Source organism: Danio rerio, chromosome 9 (genome assembly GCF_049306965.1).
Source record: "Danio rerio strain Tuebingen ecotype United States chromosome 9, GRCz12tu, whole genome shotgun sequence".
Classification (NCBI taxonomy): Eukaryota; Metazoa; Chordata; class Actinopteri; order Cypriniformes; family Danionidae; genus Danio; species Danio rerio.
Window position 1 is genome coordinate 52,217,501 of NC_133184.1, and position 20,076 is coordinate 52,237,576.

The 20,076-nt window shown below is 44.1% G+C and overlaps 1 protein-coding gene across 14 annotated transcripts in view; it reads left to right on the forward strand.

Annotated features, from left to right (window-relative positions):
- Positions 1–20,076, forward strand: part of grb14 (growth factor receptor-bound protein 14) — a 152,841-nt gene that overhangs the window by 94,820 nt on the left and 37,945 nt on the right. For 11 of the 14 annotated variants that reach the window (XM_073913239.1, XM_073913240.1, XM_073913241.1 and 8 more), the window contains 3 exons: positions 7,803–7,959; positions 19,119–19,240; positions 19,627–19,701. In XM_073913239.1, coding sequence (XP_073769340.1) covers positions 7,803–7,959; positions 19,119–19,240; positions 19,627–19,701 — 354 coding nt within the window. Of the gene's footprint in view, positions 1–1,947; positions 2,114–7,802; positions 7,960–19,118; positions 19,241–19,626; positions 19,702–20,076 lie in introns of those variants that run through there. The other 3 variants (XM_073913244.1, XM_073913245.1, XM_073913242.1) reach the window with 1 other exon arrangement.

Here is a 20,076-nt window from a genome sequence, read left to right on the forward strand (position 1 = left end):
GGTTGGAACTAAACTGTGCAGGGCTTCGGCCCTCCAGGAATTGAGTTTGCCACCCCTGGCATAGATTCAACAAGATACTGGAAATATTCCACAGAGATTTTGCTCCATATTGACATGATAGCATCACACAGTTGCTGCAGATTTGTCGGCTGCACATCCATGATGCGAATCTCCCGTTCCACAATATTCCAAAGGTGCTCCTTTGGATTGAGCAATGGGGACTGTGGAGGCCATTTGAGTTCAGTGAACTCATTGTCATGTTCAACAAACCAGTCTGAGATGATTCACGCTTTTTCAAATGAAGTGATTTCATGCTGGAAGTAGCCATCAGAAGACCAGTACACTGTGGTCATAAAGGGATGGACATGGTCAGTAACAACACTCAGGTAGGCTGTGGTGTTAACAAAATGATCAGTTGGTACTAGTGGGCCCAAAGAGTGCCAAGAAAATATCCCCAACACCATTACACCACCACCACCAGCCTGAACTGTTTATACAAGGCAGGATGGATCCATGCTTTTATAATGTTGACTCCAAATTCTGAACCGACCATCCGAATGTTGCAGCAGAAGTCAAGACTTATCAGATCAGGCAACATTTCTCCAATCTTCTATTGTCCAATTTTGTAGAGCATGTGTGAATTGTAGCCTCAGTTTCCTGTTCTTAGCTGTCAGGAGTGGCACCCAGTGTGGTCTTCTGCTGCTGTAGCCCATCTGCCTCAAGGTTGGACGTGTTCTTATCAGCTGGAACCTGTCAATGTCATGACTGTGTTTGTCCACCAGATGCCACTGTAGTTCACCAGCAACTCCCAGCGAACTACAGTGGCTTAAGAACTACATATCCATACATTCTTTCGCGCACACACCCGGTCTTTCATATACACTCATTTGCAACCACAGCTGTCTCTGTTCACCGTTGATTACCTGGACTATATATTAAGTCATTCATCCTCTGTTCATCAGTTCGTCGTTTGTCTTTGTTGGTATGTGTTCCTGAACCTAGTTTTATATCCTGTCATAGTCGCTGAGTCTAGTTAAAGTTTAATCTGTTTTAGTTCCTTGTTTGTTTGTTTGTTTTGGCACTTTGTTACTTTGATTTTTGGATTTTTGTCACTGTCACTGCACAATAGTCATTAAAATCTGCACTTGGATTCTACACTTGTTTTTGTTCCCGTTTTCAATCCCGTACCGTGACAGTCTGGCCATTCTCCTCTGGCATCAACAAGGCATTTGCGCCCACAGAACTGCCACTCAATGGATATTTTCTCTTTCTCAGACCATTCTCTGTAAACCCTAGAGATGGTTATGCGTGAAAATCCCAGTAGATCAGCAGTTTCTGAAATACTCAGACCAGCATGTCTGGCACCAACAACTGTGTCACGTTCAAAGTCACTTAAATCCCCTTTCTTCCTCATTCTGATGCTCAGTTTGAACTCCTAAATGCATTGGGTTGCTGCCATGTGATTGGCTGATTAGAAATTTACTTTAATGAGCAGTTGGACAGATGAGTGTGTGTGTGTGTGTGTGTGTGTGTGTATAAATAAAATGTAGATATGCTTGTGTGTGTGTGTGTGTGTGTGTCTTGTCCCAAGTGGCCTCCCAAAGCAGTGACCCCCTCTCTCTCTCTCTCTCTCTTTCTCTCTCTCTCTCTCTCTCTCTCTCTCTCTCTCTCCACCCTGACCTGTCGGGGTCTTGCACTTGTTTAATTGCTTGCTGGGATTTCAGTGGAGGGCAGTGGCCTGTCAACACTGTGTGAATAGGTAGGTGGGGCAAATCTTGTGACTTTTCTGCATCCCTCCCCCTTCGGTGAGTGTGTATAAGTGTGTGTGTGCGCACAAGACAAGCGGCACTCACCCCCGCTGGATAAACGCTGGCAGGTGATTGGACAGAGCCATGATGACTCTCTCTCTTTCTCTCTCTCTCTAATTACCTCATTTGAGCTGGGCTGCAGACATACACACACACACACACACATACACATACAGACAGAAGAAGAAGCTTGCTGCGTTCATGTTTTATATTCCTGCATCTCTTGAGAAATGCTGTGCACTCAGCCGTACATAAGCTGTGGAGCTTGTCCCAAATCACAGCCCTGCCTGCTGCCTAGCACAGGGGTAAGTTGCTGCCAAAGACCAATTTAGCTGTGTGTGTTTTGTATTTTTGTGTGTGTGTATGTGTTTGTTTAAAATACTGCTGTTTCTCTGCGGGATCCTTTTAAAAGCGATCATCAAAACTCCGCAGACTGGAGGGGTTTTCTGAATCTGAGGATCTGGCGCTCATGAAAGGGAACATTCATGACTTGTGCAGCGCACTGTAGTTTCAGGTTGTTGCGTGTACTGTACTCTATGTAGGACATGAAGTGAAATTTAGTTCATTATTTCCTCGTGGGACGCTGAAGGAGTGTCTGATCATCATCACTTGAAAGATAAAACAGACTTTGCTTGTTTCTATGACCTAAACTTGCTTTCTGTGTATGGTAAATCAGTGGTTGTGTTTGTAATGGCGCACTAGCATTATGCTTTTAATATTGCTGCAGTATAGTTTGTGTACTCTATGCTGTGCAGGATCACTTTTAGGAAACAGAAGAGTTTACTTGGAGTGAAGTATCCCATAATGATATGCACTTGACTTTTCATAATGGGGAATGAACCCAAAGCCAGACCTGTTTGTCTTTCTCGCTAAAAGTTGTTAACATATGTAGCAATTTTTGCATAAAATTGAAATTTAAGACCTTATGGGTGGAAAGTGAAGGTTACAACATCTGCTAAAGCCTGGTTTATACTTCTGTGTCAAGTGACCGGCGTAACCCATGGCGCATTCAACGCACATAGCTGTGCATTTATTGACCTTATTCTCCGCAGACGAGCGGGCGCTGCCATTTGAATCTTTTTGGCCAGAGACTTCCGGTCTCATTCACTTCCATTCATTTTTAGACATTAAAAACTGCTCGTTTCGCTGTTTGATGTTGCAAACTGATATTTCCTTGTTATATTATTCTACTTGGTCTGTATAGTCATGCAAACATTTGTTTGTAGAGCAAGTAGTTTGACCGTTTTTTGCAGTTTATTATTCCTTGTCATTTCTCCCATAGGCGACTGAAACGGAAGCTCTAAGACAATCGCGAAAACAGGCGCACTTCTGCATTTTAGAATAAGGTCAATACTTCTGCGCGCTGTCTCTGTTGGTCTGCATTAACACTTCCGAAACGCTAGTGGGCAGTGAGGTGTAAATGTTCCTCTGTGTCGAGTTTCTTCACTGCTGTTTTGTTTTCATACTTCCGGGATGTACAAGTGGCTCAAACTCGCTCATTTTGAGGCAGAAACCGGCGGACGTTCAACAACTTTAACTAAGAGGTAAACACAAAACAAAACTTTCTATCCGGAGCTCCTTCACGGTGCTCCACACTTGTAAACAATCGCTCCATCAGGCTCGCACCTTTCACACGGCTCTCGGTCCCGCCCAGACTCGTCAGCGCTACCAAACCGACCAATCACAGAGCTTGCGCTAAGCGTCATTGCAACGTGTAGTTCCAGTTTTTGAGAGGTGCACGTCAGCGATGCCGACGGCCATGGCAAAGGGCTATGCGTCAGCGCCGTAGCATACGCAGGCGTTTGACGCAGAAGTATAAATTAGCCTTAAGTGATGTTTTATAAACAAATTTCGGAAGGAGCAGTCTTTGACGAGACTAATTCATCACACACACAATCATTCTATTATCCAATCAGCTCAAGAGCAAACCCCTATAAATAGTCAAACTTGTCATACCTCCGTTTTCTCTCGACTTCAGCGTCCCTCCACCACCCCAACTCCACTCTGTTAAACCAGATACCTATTTAATTCTGAGGGGGGAGCGTTCTGGAGCCAGGCTAGAAACTGTGCTCGGACCCTATCTCTCTTTATCCTGATAAGGGGAATAACACGAGTTAGGGTGTCTTCCCGAGCTCAGAGCCCTCTCCCCGGTCAGCACGCCAAATACGCATGTTCTATTCAGTCAAATATTCAGAGTGTAAACTCGTGAAATAACGAAAGAGTCTTGACATCATTTGTCATAGAAATATGACGCATGATGAATGGAACGTTTTCAATAATGAAATAAGATGTGTGTCTTGAGCATGAAATTATATCATGTATTTCTGATGAACTGTGAAGCTAAAGCTTGGAGAAATAATGCTAAAAAAATTCAGCTTATGACACAGGAACAAATAACATGATTTAACACGTTTTAACTGAGAGAATATGAACAGAGAGGACTAACTTTAAAGACTTTTAAATAAATCTAATCGCTAAATTGTGAGTTTTATTTATTATTTAGAATTTTTTATTAAATTAAACAAGGTGGCTCAGTGGGTAGCGCTGTCGCCTCACAGCAAGAAGGTTGCTGGTTCGAACCTCGGCTGGGTCAGTTGGCATTTCTGTGTGGAGTTTGCATGTTCTCCCTGTGTTGGCATAGGTTTCCTCTGGATGCTCCGTTTTCACCCACAAGTCCAAACACATGTGCTACAGGTGAATTGAATGAACTATGTGAGAGTGTGTGGGTGTTTCCCAGTACTGGGTTGCGGCTGGAAGGGCATCCGCTGTATAACACATATGATGGAATAGTTGGCAATTCATTCTGCTGTGGCGACCTCTGATAATAAGATAATAAGGGACTAAGCTGAAGGGAAATGAATGAATGAGGTTTCGTTTAATTTGGTTTAGTTTAGTTTTTGTTGCCTTTATTTATTTATTTTTTTGCTTAGCTTAGTTTGCTTTGCTTTTCGTTCGTTTTCTTTCTGCCACAGTGGAATGAACCGCCAACTTATCCAGCAAGTTTTTACGCAGCGGATACCTTCCGGCCGCAACCCATCTCTGGGAAATGCTTTGCTTTTATGCAAAGTTTTTTTTATTTTTATTTTTTTTATTTAACATGCCTAATACCCCCCTCTGACTCTAAATAATCCAATATATACTCTCATTCACTTATTAGAACAGTAACGTTACACTGAGATCAAATTTGAGAAGCTGTGAACCGATAATACTGCGCATGCGTGATTCAGTGAACCAAACACAAACAGTACATGACAGCCTGCTGTGACTCAACTAAACTTGAACAACTGCACAGCGGGTAAACCGAGAACTTAAATGAGAGGATCTGGTGAAGAAACATAAGTTTATTTCATAACAGAAAATCGAAATGGAATTTAGTAAGTGCATAAAAAAATCTAAATATTGAGATAATCGCCTTTAAAAATGTCTAAATAAAATGTTTAGCAATGCATATTAACAATCAAAAATTGAGTTTTAATAGGCTTAACTAGGCTAATTAGGTTAACTAGGCAGGTCAGGGTAATTAGGCAAGTTATTGTATAATGATGGTTTGTTCTGTAGACTATCGAGAAAAAAAAATTGCTGTAAGGGGCTGATAATTTTGTCCTTAAAATGGTTAAAAAAATTAAAAACTGCTTTTATTCTAGCCGAAAAAAAAAAATAAGACTTTCTCCAGAAGAAAATATATTATCAGACATACTGTGAAAATCTCCTTGCTCTGGTAAACATCATTTTGGAAATATATATATATATATATATAAAAAAGTCAAATGGGGGCTAATAATTCTGCCTTCAACTCTATGTTCAAAGGAAAATTGAAAAAAATGCCTTCATGGATCATGAATTTTACTTAATATTCTGAATAAAATGTTAACCCATATACTGTAAAAAGTGATTAGTCCACTTTATTTTAAAAAGTGAGTAAAGATTTGCATAATTATAAAAATTTTGTTAACTTAACACTTCCAAATTACAGCAGGTTTACTTCATTTTAAGTCAACTCTTCAACATAGGCTCATTCTGAAAATGTACCCCTTTATACATTTCTGGAGATCACGAATTATGTAGCCAGAGGAACGTATGGCTGCATCTCTCCTTTCTAACGAACGCTATGGGCCGTTATGACGCCTTTCCTTTTAGCGCTTACCAGCTGACCGATTACCTCCATTTGGACGGCTTTTCCACCGTTACTAGTTTGTCTAGTGGCTCATGAATGTCAGTGCACTTGAGACGCAGAGAGGAGTTGATCATGACGACGGGGTCCGGCGAATAACCGTTCCAGAAAGTAGATAAAACCGAAGGCAAAAAATAAAATAAACAAGTAAATAACAGGGTGAGCGACGCAGTGGCTCAGTAGGTAGTGCTGTCGCCTCATAACAAGAAGGTCGTTGGTTCGAATCTTGGCTCAGTTGGCGTTTCTGTGTGGAGTTTGCATGTTCACCCTGCGTTTGCGTGGGTTTCCTCCGGGTGCTCTGGTTTCCCCGACAGTCCAAAGACACAGGTGAATTGGGTAGGCTAAATTGTCCGTAGTGTATGAGTGTGTGTGTGTATGTGTGTGGAGGTTTCCCAGAGATGAGTTGCGGCTGGAAGGGCATCCGCTGCGTAAAAATGTGCTGGAAAAGTTGGTGGTTAACTCCGCTGTGGCGACCCCAGATTAATAAAGGGACTAAGCTGACAAGAAAATGAAGAAATAACAGGGTGAGAATGTGGTAAAATCTGAAAACATGTTAAAAAATCAGACGAGGGCTTTTCTTTTTCTGGATTGTTTTTTAAATCTGTCGGTTGGGTTTTGGAAAGTGGGTGGGCGCTGAACAATTGGTGCTTTTGAAAAAACTATCAGTTGGGTGTAGGGAAGGAGGAGGGTGGGTCAGTCGGTCAATTGTTTAGTCAGTTGACAGCAGCCTCTGGTGCATTTACACAAGAAAAGCAGTTGTGAATGACACTCGCGAAAGAAGTTTAAGATCTAAAAAGCAGACACAGCGGCCTCTGGCAGATTCGTGAAAACAAACTGCAAAAAAACATAGCTCCTGTGTTCGATAAAAAATAGACTGTGGAATGTATTTTTAACAGAAATATTCTGTAAACTGAATTTACGAATGTAAAATGTTAAAAACAGTAGATTACTAGCAACCACCGCTGCTGGTATTTTTCCGTAAAATCAAGAAAGGAAAAAAAAACAGCAAAACGTTTTTTGTATCACCATTGTGGAGGATAGTAGCGTCTGTGTTGAAGTCCAAGATGAACTGAGAGTATTTGAGGTTGTACTGCATCTTCTTTTGTTTAAAGGTAACTATGTAGTTGCTAATGCAGTGAAAATCTGTTTGTTAACTGCAATCACACATGAACACATTATTGCATCTAATGACTTTACATTTTTGTGCACTAAGCTATGATTTTGTAAACTGATCATTGGATCAGTTCTTGAAATATAGTTATTTTTCACAAATTTATACAGTTCTAAAAAACTTCCATATTTTTTTTTACAGAAAGCTTATGGCAACCACAGCTGCTGGTATTTTTTCGTAAATTTAACAGATATTTTACATTATAAGAGTTTGCTAATTAACACTGTACTAGTGTTGATAATATTAACACTTCCAAAAGTGTTATTTTTAACACTTTTATAGTGGTTCCCATATAAATTCTGAGGTAGTGTTAATTTTAACTCTAAGGTAGTTAAATCTACTATCTAAAATTTGCATTGTGGGATATATTTGGCGCTCTCCAGAAATGTATATAGGGGTACATTTTCAGAATGTGCCTGGGTTGCAACTTTTCAAGGCAATTGGTTTGCTCCCTTTAATAACTAATGACTTTTTACAGCGTACAGTGCATTTTTGCCCATTTTCAGTTTCGTTTTCGGTCAATTGCATTTAAAACTTTCGGCTTCGGCCCAGATTTTTAATGTTAGTATATTCCAGTAAACATTCCAATTTGTTCTCCATCTTGAATACATTGAAAGCCTTATTTTGCATTTATGTCTTCCTGTTGTTGCAGGTAATCAAAGTGTACAGTGAAGATAACACCAGCCGAGCCGTGGAGGTGCCCAGTGACATCACTGCCCGGGACATATGCCAGCTGTTCATCCTGAAAAACCACTGCGTCGATGACCACAGCTGGACTCTGTTTGAGCAGATCCCACATCTCAGTATTGGTGAGTCAATAAGCACATCAGCTAGAAAAAACGCTGCAAAAAAGTGTCAAGCTGAGTGACTTTTTTTTTTTTTTTGCTTTTTTTTTTTTACATTTATTTATTTATTTATATGCATGCATTTATTTATTGTTTTATATTTTTTATTATTGGTTTATATTTATACTCTATATGTTTATACTTAAAAAACTTTTATTATTTTTTATTTTATTAATTTATTTTTATAAGTGTATTTTTATTTTACGTATGCATGCATTTTTACGTTATGTATGCATGTGTTTTTTATTTCTATTTTATGTTTTCATTATTTATTATCTTAAATGTATTTATTTATATTTTTATTTTATGTATTTATTTACACAAATAATATTAGTTATGTTTAGTTGTTCATTTAAATACATAGATAAATAAAATAAAGTAACAAACAATTATTTATTTGTTTATTTATGCATGTATTTATTCATTTATTTCTGTTTAAATATTTTTAAATGTGTATTTTAGTCATTTTTTGTTTTTATTATTGTTTTTAATTTATTCTTTTATTCATTTTTAATTAATTCATTTATTTATTTATTCATTTAACAATGTGTTTTATGATGTATAGAGTTTGCATGTTTTAATTTCGTTATTTATATGCATGTTTTATTTTATTTTATGTTTATACTTTTACACTTTAAAATACTTTTATTAATTTTATTCTATTAGTTTTATCAATGTATTTTTAGGTATGCATGTATTTATTTTTTCTTTTTATTTTACGTTGTCATTATTATCTTAAATTTGTTTATTTATGTTTGTATAAATTTATATTCATTATTTATATTCCTTCTTTTTGTCTATCTTTATTATTAATTTATTTATTTGCGAATTGTTGTGCATGAAGGTATCAATAGAAATTAGACCACAACATCTTAGACCACAAGATCTTAGCACAACATCAAAGCTACACACACACACACACACACACACACACACACACACACACACACACACACACACACACACACACACACACACACACACACACACACACACACTTCCTTCTGTGAACTGTTAGCTTTTTAAAAAAATAAAAGAAATACTACATCACAATCAATCGGCAGACTCTTTAATCCAAAAAACTTACAAATAAGGACAATAAATTACCTGAGATGCCTTAAAGAACACAGGTAAACCCTATAAGTAAAGTCATACGTTTTATTACTCCAGAGAGTCTGGCATATGTATTTTCTGCATAAGGGCGCTATCTGGTGCTGTGTATGATTGAAACCAAATGCATGTAATAATTTGACACTCCATAATCATACTGGCACTGAGTTATCATGTCTCTTTTACTTTACCATGAAACCATCAATTCTGCAGAAACCTTTAAAAGCATGCAATGACATCATCGTTTGATCATAGCCATAGCCAACAGCACTATTGCAGTGAAGATGTCTGCAGTAACGTTCTGGGAATAAATTAGTATTAGATAACAGCAGTTGAACTCTTCCAGATGGCTGCTTCTGAACAGATGCTTGCTTTTCGTTCAGTCATTAAACATGCATATAAGCGCATAGAAGCTGAATTATATTTAATGATAAAGTGGCATAATGAGCTCCCGCACGCATCACTCTCATTCCTATTGAAGCTTGCTCATTACCAAGGCATAACTTCTGAAAGGTGGCGAAGATATCGTATTATTAAGCAAATTGTTCTTATTTCCCTAGTTACAGGCAAGGCAAGGCAAGTTTATTTATATAGCACATTTCATACACAGTGGCAATTCAAAGTGCTTTACATAAACAAGAATAAAAGAAACAAGTTAAAAAAAATAATAATAAAAACAAATAATAAAGGTGATTAAAAAACATAAAAACAGGTAAAATGTGATATAAAAGAATGAAGAAGAAGAGAAAAACATAATAGTGCAATCTGTCGGACGCAGCACAGTGCTCATTCAGTAAAGGCACAGCTAAACAGATGAGTATTTAGTCTTATAGGTTGCAGCTGGAAAGGCATCTGCTGCATAAAACATATGCCAGATAAGTTGCCGATTCATTCCCCTGTGGCAACCTCAGATAAATGAGGGACTAAACCAAAGGAAAATGTTTGAATGAAAGTTCATCTGATTAGCCACATTCAAATGCAGATATACAGTACTACTAACCCTAAAAATGCATATAAACCTATAGAACGTTCGAGGTTACAGAAGTAACCCTTCGTTCCCCGAGGAGGGGAACGGAAGTGCCATGAATGGGAGGATTCGGATCAGAAGCCGCTTATCTGGAGAGTATTGAACGGGCCAATGAATGAAATTAATTGGCAGCGTAAGCTTGCGCAGGTGTGCGACATCTGCAATTATCTCAGCATATAAGCACACCTGAAGCCAGCAGACGCCATCCTTTTAAGCTGAAGAGACTTTCAAACAGCTAAGGGACAGTCATTATGGCGACGGAATATGGCACTTCCGTTCCCCTCCTCGGGGAACGAAGGGTTACTTCTGTAACCTCGAACGTTCCCCTTCGTTTGGGGAACTTCAGTGCCATGAATGGGAGAATATGGAAAGCGCCATAATGACTGCACCTTACCAACACCCCCAATGAGGAGATAGTCAAGCAAGCGTGACGCACCCACATCATGGGGGGCGCGGTCCTCCAACGTGTCCCTGGCCCTAATTTATCCTACTTCAACAGAAGTTTTACGGATTTAGATATATTTTTTGGGAAGTCGTGAGCATCTAGATAATTCTAGGAAATACGACAGTACGTTGGGAAGCGTGCAATCCCGATAGGGAGGACGCTGCGGAGGCCATCCGTTACCCAAGGGGGGGATAGATGGCAGAATTTACCTATGGACTAGCCCTAAAAAGGGGGAGTACGCATAGCAAAAGAGTGGTTAGCGGAGAGGGAAGACACGGGTCCGCCCAGGGGGGGGACTTTACCGTGGCGGAATAAGCATATGGGATCGCCTAGTGGGGATCACGCATAGCAGGCACCTATACCCAAAACGCGGGCTGACCAGCGGGCAGACCTACAACGTAGTGGGCCAGCAAGTGACTCCTCCGCTGAGTCAGTGCTGGGGGCCACGGAGGAATCTGCAGGGCTCACCTGACGGGGAACTTTACTGACAGATAAAAAAGGCGCACGTACCTCCGTGTTAGGGAGAATGGCGCCGCAAGCGTGTTTCAACACCCTACCGAGTTGTCTCCTCAATCACCAAAGGGTTACCTAATACCCTTGAGGAAACCGGCTCCACTCGCAGATTGTAAAACCTTGCAAATGTGTTGGGTGTCGCCCAGCCCGCAGCTCTACAGATGTCTGTTAGAGAGGCGCCGCGTGCACGCGCCCAAGAGGATGCAACGCTCCGAGTGGAGTGTGCACGAACTCCCGGGGGACACGGCTGACCTCGACTCGAATAAGCGAGTGAAATGGCATCCACAATCCAGTGGGATAATCTTTGTTTTGATACGGCACTTCCCTGCTGCCGACCGCCATAACAGACAAAGAGCTGCTCAGATGATCTAAAATTCTGAGTACGGTCCACATAAATGCGCAGAGCGCGAACTGGACAAATTAAAGAAAGGGCTGGGTCTGCCTCCTCCGGGGGCAGCGCTTGCAGGTTCACTACCTGATCTCTAAAGGGGGTGGTAGGAACCTTGGGCACATAACCGGGGCGGGGTCTCAGGATGACGTGAGAGTAATCCGGCCCGAATTCCAGGCACGAGTCACTGACCGAAAATGCCTCCAGGTCCCCGACCCTCTTGATGGAGGCCAACGCAACCAGCAGAGCTGTCTTCAGGGACAGAAATCTTAGAGATACTGATTCGAGTGGCTCAAAGGGATCGGATCGCAGACTCGTGAGAACGAGGGCGAGATCCCAAGAGGGCATGAGAGGGGGGCGAGATGGATTAATTCGCCTAGCACCCCTAAGGAACTGGATGACCAGGTTATGCTTTCCCACGGTGCCGCCAGCTACCGCGCTATGATAAGCGGAGATGGCGGCCACGTAAACCTTGAGAGTGGAGGGCGACAGCCTGCTGTCCAACTTCTCTTGAAGGAAAGAGAGCACAACACTAATCTGGCAATTTCGGGGGTCTTCTCTGCGAGAGACGCACCATTTAGTGAATAGACTCCACTTCAGGGCGTAGGCGCGCCTCGTGGAGGGGGCTCTAGCCTGAGTGATGGTATTAACCACCGCAGTCGGTAGGTTACCTAAGTCTTCCTCGCGTCTAGGGACCACACGTGGAGGTTCCAAAGATCGGGGCGAGGGTGCCAGATGGTGCCCTGTCCCTGAGAGAGTAGGTCCTCTCTCAAAGGGATCCGCCAGGGGAGGGCCGTCGCGAGGAGTGAGAGCTCTGATATCCAGGTCCGGTTGGGCCAAAGGGGCGCAACTAGCAGAACCTGTTCCTCGTCCTCCCTGACCTTGCACAGAAACTGCGCGAGCAGGCTCACTGGGGGAAACGCATACTTGCGCATGCCCCGAGGCCAGCTGTGGGCCAGTGCATCCGTGCCGAGAGAGCCCTCGGTCAGGGAAAAAAACAACTGGCAGTGAGCGTTCTCGGGGGAAGCAAACAGATCGATCTGGGCCTCCCCGAATCGCGCCCATATCAGCTGAACAGACTCGGGGTGGAGTCTCCATTCTCCAGGGCGTAACAGCTGTCGTGAGAGCGCATCGGCTGCACGATTGAGCGTGCCTGGGACGTGAATGGCGCGCAGCGATTTCAGCCGCGGGTGACTCCAGAGGAGCAGACGGCGGGCGAGCTGAGACATGCGGCGAGAGCGCATACCCCCCATGCGGTTGATATACGCCGCCGCCGCCATACTGTCCGTCCTGACCAGCACGTGTTGCCGCTCCAGCACCGGTAAAAAGCGGTGGAGAGCGAGGAACACTGCCAACAGCTCTAGGCGATTGATATGCCAATGCAGCTGGGCACCCTTCCAGAGGCCCGCAGCCGCATGCCCGCGACACACGGCCCCCCAACCCGTGTTGGAAGCGTCTGTTGAAACAACAACATGGCTGGACGCCTGTCCTAGAGGCACACCGGCCTGTAGGAACGAGGGGTCGTTCCAAGGGCTGAGGGCGCGGCGACACAGCGCAGTAACCGAGACCCGGTGTGTGCCCGCGTGCCATGCGCGTCTGGGGACCCGATCGTGAAGCCAGTGCTGAAGTGGTCTCATATGGAGCAACCCGAGCGGCGTGACGGCGGCTGCGGATGCCATATGCCCCAGGAGCCTCTGAAAGAACTTCAGTGGGACCACTAGTTTGCTGTCGAGCTCCCTCAGACAGTTCAGCAACAGGCGAGCGCGTTCCTCGGAGAGGTGCGCTACCATGGTGATCGAGTCCAGCTCCATCCCGAGAAAAGAAATCCTCTGCACGGGGGCGAGTTTGCTCTTTTCTCGGTTGACCTGAAGCCCCAGTAGGCGGAGATGCCGAAGCACCTTGTCCCTGTGCATAATCAATTGCTCCCGCGAGTGGGCTAAAATCAGCCAGTCGTCGAGATAATTGAGTATGCGAATGCCCGCGAGCCGAAGGGGCGCTAGGGCACCCTCCGCGAGTTTGGTGAAGACCCGCGGAGACAGAGAGAGCCCGAAGGGGAGGACCTTGTACTGCCACGCTCGACCCTTGAACGCAAACCGCAGAAATTGGCGGTGGCTTGGAAGAATGGAGACATGGAAATACGCGTCCTTCAGGTCTATGGCTGCAAACCAATCCCGAGGACGAACGCATTGGAGAATGCGCCTCTGCGTGAGCATTCTGAACGGCAGCTTGTGCAGACAGCGGTTCAAAACGCGCAGATCTAGGATTGGCCGTGACCCACCGCTCTTTTTGGGTACGATGAAGTATGGGCTGTAAAACCCACTCTCCATCTCGGCTGGAGGAACCGGCTCGATTGCACCCTTCGCCAGGAGGGCAGCAATCTCCTCTCGCAAGACAGGGGCGGACAGGGGGTTGACCCTGGAGAAATACACGCCCGTAAACTTGGGGGGCCGTTTCGCGAACTGAATCGCGTAACCGAGTCTGATTGTGCGTATGAGCCACCGCGAGGGGCTGGCCCGCGCTAACCAGGCAGGCAGAGCCCTCGCTAATGGAGTCATCGCTACAATCGCTGACGTACCAGCGGTGGGGCAGCGCGGAGTGGGTGTGCTGATCCGGGAAGCACGAGGGTCCCGCGGAAGAGCTAGAGGAGAGCGATTCGCTCTGGCTCCGCACCCTGACTCCGGAGAGGGGGCTGGAGGGCTGAGGAAAGGGAGACCGTCCCCCCAGCGCTCGTGAGCCACTGGCGAAGCACGTAGAGTCTGTGAGCCGGAAGGCAGCGCGTCCCGGACTGGCAGAACTCGTGCAGTCACATCCGGGGAAGGGAAAAAGTGCTCTTTTACTGATGTTTTGGTGGCACTGAAAAGTACCGTTGTTATCGGGGCCCCGCCCTCCAGCGGGGAAAGAGCAAGTTTCCTCTTCTCCGGATGGCCTGTCTCAGGGACGCTTCGCGGTCCGTTTACCGGACTTAACGGCGCCCTGGGCAGGAGGGGCTGCCTGCTTTCGAGGTGAACGCCGCGCCCGCTTGGCCGGAGGCGCAGGCGGGGGCGGGGCAGCACTCGTTGGCGGGCGCCCTCGGCGAGGAACAGCGGAGGTGGATGGCTCGGCGGGCGGAGCGGGCTTACGGCCACGCCGATAGATGACATTGCCCATCGCATCCGACTGCTCTTTCACCGCCTTGAATTCCTGGGTGAATTCACCGACGGTGTCGCCGAACAGGCCAGCCTGGGATATGGGCGAGTCAAGAAAGCGAACTTTGTCAACGTCGCGCATATCGGCCAGGTTTAGCCAGAGGTGGCGTTCCTGAACCACAAGTGTGGACATCGTCCTCCCCAGCGCACACGCGGCGGACTTAGTAGTCCGAAGAGCATAGTCGGTCGCGGTGCGCAGCTCATGTAATAAGCTTGGGTTGGACCCGCCCTCGTGCAGCTCGGCCAGCGCCTGCGCTTGGTAGCGCTGGTAGGTGGCCATCGCGTGCAAAGCAGAAGCAGCCTGGCCCGCAGCCTTATAAGCTCTGGCTCCGAGGGAGGCAGACAACCTACAGGCTTTGGACGGGAGGCGGGGCAAACCCCGCCACGTAGAGGCGCTGCGCGGACAAAGATTGATCGCGATAGCGCGCTCCACTGACGGTCCGGCCGCGGAGCTGGGGGATAAACCATCTCCAACCCCACGGCCGAAGCAGCCCGGGAAAGCACGGCTAACATGTTCGCTTCAGGATCCGATTTGACAGCGCTCACCTGCCCGGAGGGGGCGAGCGGGTCCGGATCTTCGTCAGACAGTGAAAGCCCACCCTCCGATGCCGCGGAGGACATCTGATCTCCGGTGTCAGCGAGTGTGAGAGCTACCATCTGGTTAGACGGATCACTCTCACCACCCGAAGCTTGGATGGAGCGCCGTGAGGAGCGAGAGGTCCGCGAGCCCGTGGGCGGCGGATTAGCTCCCGCTGAAACCCTCAGATCTGCCCGAGCGCCCGCTGCTTTTTTAGAGCAGGAGGCAACTGGGGTGGCTCGCTCTCTTGCGAAAGTTAGCCGCGATCTTAGCTGTGCAACGGTCATGGCATCGCAATGACGACATGAACCGCCCGCGAGCACCACATTAACATGCTGGACCCCCAAACATGCAATGCAGTGATCGTGTCCATCATCCGGAGACAGGAAACCCCCGCATCCAGAAACGCACAGTCGGAGCGCCATCCTGAAAAGGACGTGCTGCACGACTGTGTTGCTCTTTTAGGAAAGTTGCAACTATACGCACCGCTCTGGAGGACCGGACCCAAAGAACCGCAGGCAAGGGAGTAACCCAGCTCGACCGTCTGCCACCGCGAAGACCCACTCTGGACCGGGAGACACACTCGTTCGCTCTGAAGTGCTGATCAGCAAGAGGAACCCTCATCGACTCACTCAGAAAGGATCTGAAGCGAAAAGGATGGCGTCTGCTGGCTTCAGGTGTGCTTATATGCTGAGATAATTGCAGATGTCGCACACCTGCGCAAGCTTACGCTGCCAATTAATTTCATTCATTGGCCCGTTCAATACTCTCCAGATAAGCGGCTTCTGATCCGAATCCTCCCATTCATGGCACTGAAGTTCCCCAACCGTAGGGGAACTGCATTTACTTAACGGGATAGTTCACCCGAAAATGAAAATTCTGTCATCATTTACTCAACTTTCACTTGATTTAAACGTTTATGAGTTTCTTTCTGTTGTTAAACACAAAAGAATATGTTTTAAGAAAGCTGGAAACCTGGAACCATTGACTTTCACAGTAGGAAAACACATACTTTAGACCCAATCCCAATTCTATTTATGTACCCCTACCCCTTCCCCATGGTCCTTACAACTGAGGGTTATGGGGAAGGGCTTCAAAATTTACCCCTAAGAATTGGGACAGCACTACAGCACCTGCACACGTCATCATATGTCATCGTGATCTCTTGCTTAATATGAGATCAAACGATCGCGACTGCTGTGGTGATTCCTGTTGTGCTATTTTTTGTTATTTTTCTTCAGGAAATCACTGAAGGCATGTATTATGTTATTCTAACGATCTAATGTGGCAAGAAGATCGTAATACTGTTCAATTACACCCTGGCTATATTTATCTATGTAAACACATCAAAAACAACATAAACCGTATAGCAGACACAGTAATAAGCTCATTCCCAGCCACTAGACATTTCTGACAGGGTATTTGAGTGTCATAGAATGTCAGAATGTTGTGGGACTGCTGTACAGGAGTTATGATTATGAATTATAGATCACAAAATTAAGCTTTTTTTTTTTATGATGTTAAAACATGAACGCAGTTATGAATATATTAAAGCGTGCTTGTTTGTTGTAAAAATTCGTAATAATAACTAAAAATACCAATTTGTGGATCTCCTTACTTCCGGGTGCAGCTGTGGCTGGTGGATTCTGAGAAATTTTCTTACCCCTTGATTTCGGGTGTGGTCCTAAAAAATCTTCATTCGAAGGGCTATTCACCCCTTCCCCTTAGCCCTACAAATTAGGACACCCTACCTCTTGGCCTGAACAAGCAAAACGAGGGGTAGCGTGAAGGGCTAAGGGGTAGAATTGGGATTGGGCCTTTGTAAGTCTTTGCCACAATTTACATTGTAAAAGTGCTATATAAATAAACATGAATTAAATTAAATTAAATAAATTAAATAAATTAAATTAAATTAAATTAAATTAAATTAAATTAAATTGAATTGAATTGAAACAACATAAAATGAAATTAAACTAAATTAAATTAAATGAATTCAATTTAATTTAATTGTAATTTAATAATTATAGCCTTCTAGCTTATCTTCTTTTGTGTTTAACACAAGAAACAAACTCATAGAAGTTTGGAACCGTTGTAAATAACGAGGACATTTTCATATTTGGTTAAACTATGCATTTAAGAAGACAATATTTTTAAATGTGCTGCATTTATTTAATCAGAAAGTTTGTAAAAATTATATTGTGAACTAGTATTACAATTTAAAATAACTTTTTTTGTATGTGAATGTATTTTAAAATGTGAGTTTCTCCTGTGATTCAGCATCATTACTCTAGTCTTCAGTGCTGCATTCTCCTTCAGATGAGACATTTTTATTTGTTGTGTCAAGATAAAAGTAAATATTGCATTCTTACTGAAAAAAACTGTATATTTTTAATATATGATTCAAAAAATGTAATAACTTTACATCAATACTTATAAATCTATACTAAGTACTCATAAAGTAAATATACGGACTCATCAATATAAGAATTACTGCATTCATTGATTCATTTTCCTTCGGCTTAAAAGCTGACTCATGCTTCTGCGTCAAGTGCATGTATATGCTACGGCGCGGCCTACACGTGGACGCATAGCCCTCACCGTGGCTGTCGGCGCCACTGACGCGCACCCCTCAAAAAATTTAACTACACGTCACAACAACGCATTGCACAAGCTCTGTGATTGGTCAGCTTGGTATCGCTGGAGAGTATGGGCGGGACAGAGAGCCGCGAAAGCCCGATGGAGCGAGTGTTTACAAGTGTGAAGTCCTGTGAAGGAGCTCCGGATGGAAAGTTTTGTTTTGTGTTTAACTCATGGTTAAAGTTGTTGCACATCCGCTGGTTCCTGCCTCAAAATGAGCAAGTTTGAGCCACTTGTACATTAAGGAAGCGTTCAGAAAAAACAAAACACCAGCGAAGAAACTCGACACAGAGGAACGTAAACACCTCACTGACAACTAGCGTTTCGGAAGTGTTATTGTAGAACAACAGAAACAGCATGCAGAATTAAACAGCATGATTCCAGCGACGCTCCAGGGACAGACGAGTCTTCGCTGAGGCCATCTTCCAGCCTCCACCACGGCGACTGAAGCTCTGCACAAGACTTTTGGCCAGCGGAAAAATTAAAATGGTCATGCCCAACTGAGTCTGGTTCTCTCAGGGTTTTTTTTTCTTCACTCTCCCATCAGGTGAAGTTTTTTTCCCTCTCCGCTGTCGCCACTGCCTCGCATGGTTCAGGATTGGTAGAGCTACGCATCGATGAATTGGCTATTCAGTGTTTGAACTCTCAGTAATGATTAAATCACTGATCATCAACTGAACTTAAACACTAAAACCTGAACCACACTGTTCCAGTTACTATGACCATTTATGTGAAGCTGCTTTGACACAATCTACATTGTAAAAGCGCTATACAAATAAAGCTGAATTGAATTGAATTATAAATGCACAGCTACGCGCATTGCATGTGTCATGGGTCACGCCGATCACTTGACGCAGAAGTATAAACCAGGCTTATGTCCCTTATTTATCAGGGGTCACCACTGTGGAATGAATCGCCAACTTTTGTGACGTGGGACACTTTAAAGTTACACAAAATTAAATTGAACCTATTTACGTTTCTCGCAATAAATTCTGCATTTGTTTCCCCACAAAAAGGTTGCTCTTTTCTCAAAATCTAAAAGCTCACAACTTATGTAAGAAAATCATGACCTGCATTTTTTTGTCCTTGTTAAATTTCAACTTATGAACATTCATTAACTCATTAACCACTGTGGTTGTAAACCACATTTCAATTGACTTTGTTCTTTAATGCACAGTGTCCTAAAGACCCGTGTGTGTGTGTGTGTGTGTGTGTGTGTGCGTGCGTGTTTGTTTGTCCAGAAAGAACCATAGAAGACCATGAGTCTGTCATGGAGGTTCAGTCCGGATGGGGAATGGACTCACACTGCTGCCTGTACTTCAGGAAGAATTACGCCAAATATGAGTTCTTCAAGAAACCTCTTGTAAGTGTGTGCGCGTGTGTGTGTGTGTGTGTGTGTGTGTGTGTGTGTGTGTGTGTGTGTGTGTGTGTGTGTGTGTGTGTGTGTGCAATATATAATTGATTTGCTGAGGTTTAGCCAAACGGCCAGTGTTACCTATTGAAGCTCATTAAAGATTGAGCACAGAGACACACAATAGGACTGTGATTGTGCTGGTTAAGTATTGAAGGTGATGTCTGAATAATCCAGCACTGATCACCAAACCCTGTGATTTTGAAGCTCACGGATAATAATGCCAGATTTATCAAGGGTGTGTTTAGACCATTTCTTATACAATGCACATAATTTACTTCTAACCCCTGACTGTTTAGGAGATGATATTTGTGTATTTATAGCTGTTGTCATTGCAGGACTTCTTCCCAGAGCACATGGTGTCGATATCCAGTGAAACCAATGGAATTATGAACCACTCGCAACTCATACAGGTGATGTGCTTATGCTTTATGATTATTAACGGATCTAAATCTATCTATCTGCACATTTTTATTAGTGGTCAGTTATCGCCAATGTCAGTAAATCTTCCTCTTTTCCATTTTTTAAATATCGGCATCAGACAATTAATTGTTCAGTTTGTTTTTCAAATTTAAATATTCATTCATTCATTCATTCATTCATTTTGCTCTGGCCTAGTCCCTTTATTTCACCGGGTGATCCAGCATATGTTTTACACAACAGATGCCCTTCCAGCCGCAGCCCAGCACTGGGAAACACCCTTACACTCCTGCATTCACACTCATACATTACGGCCAATTTAGTTTATTCAATTAATCTGGACCGCATGTTTTTGGACTGTGGGGGAG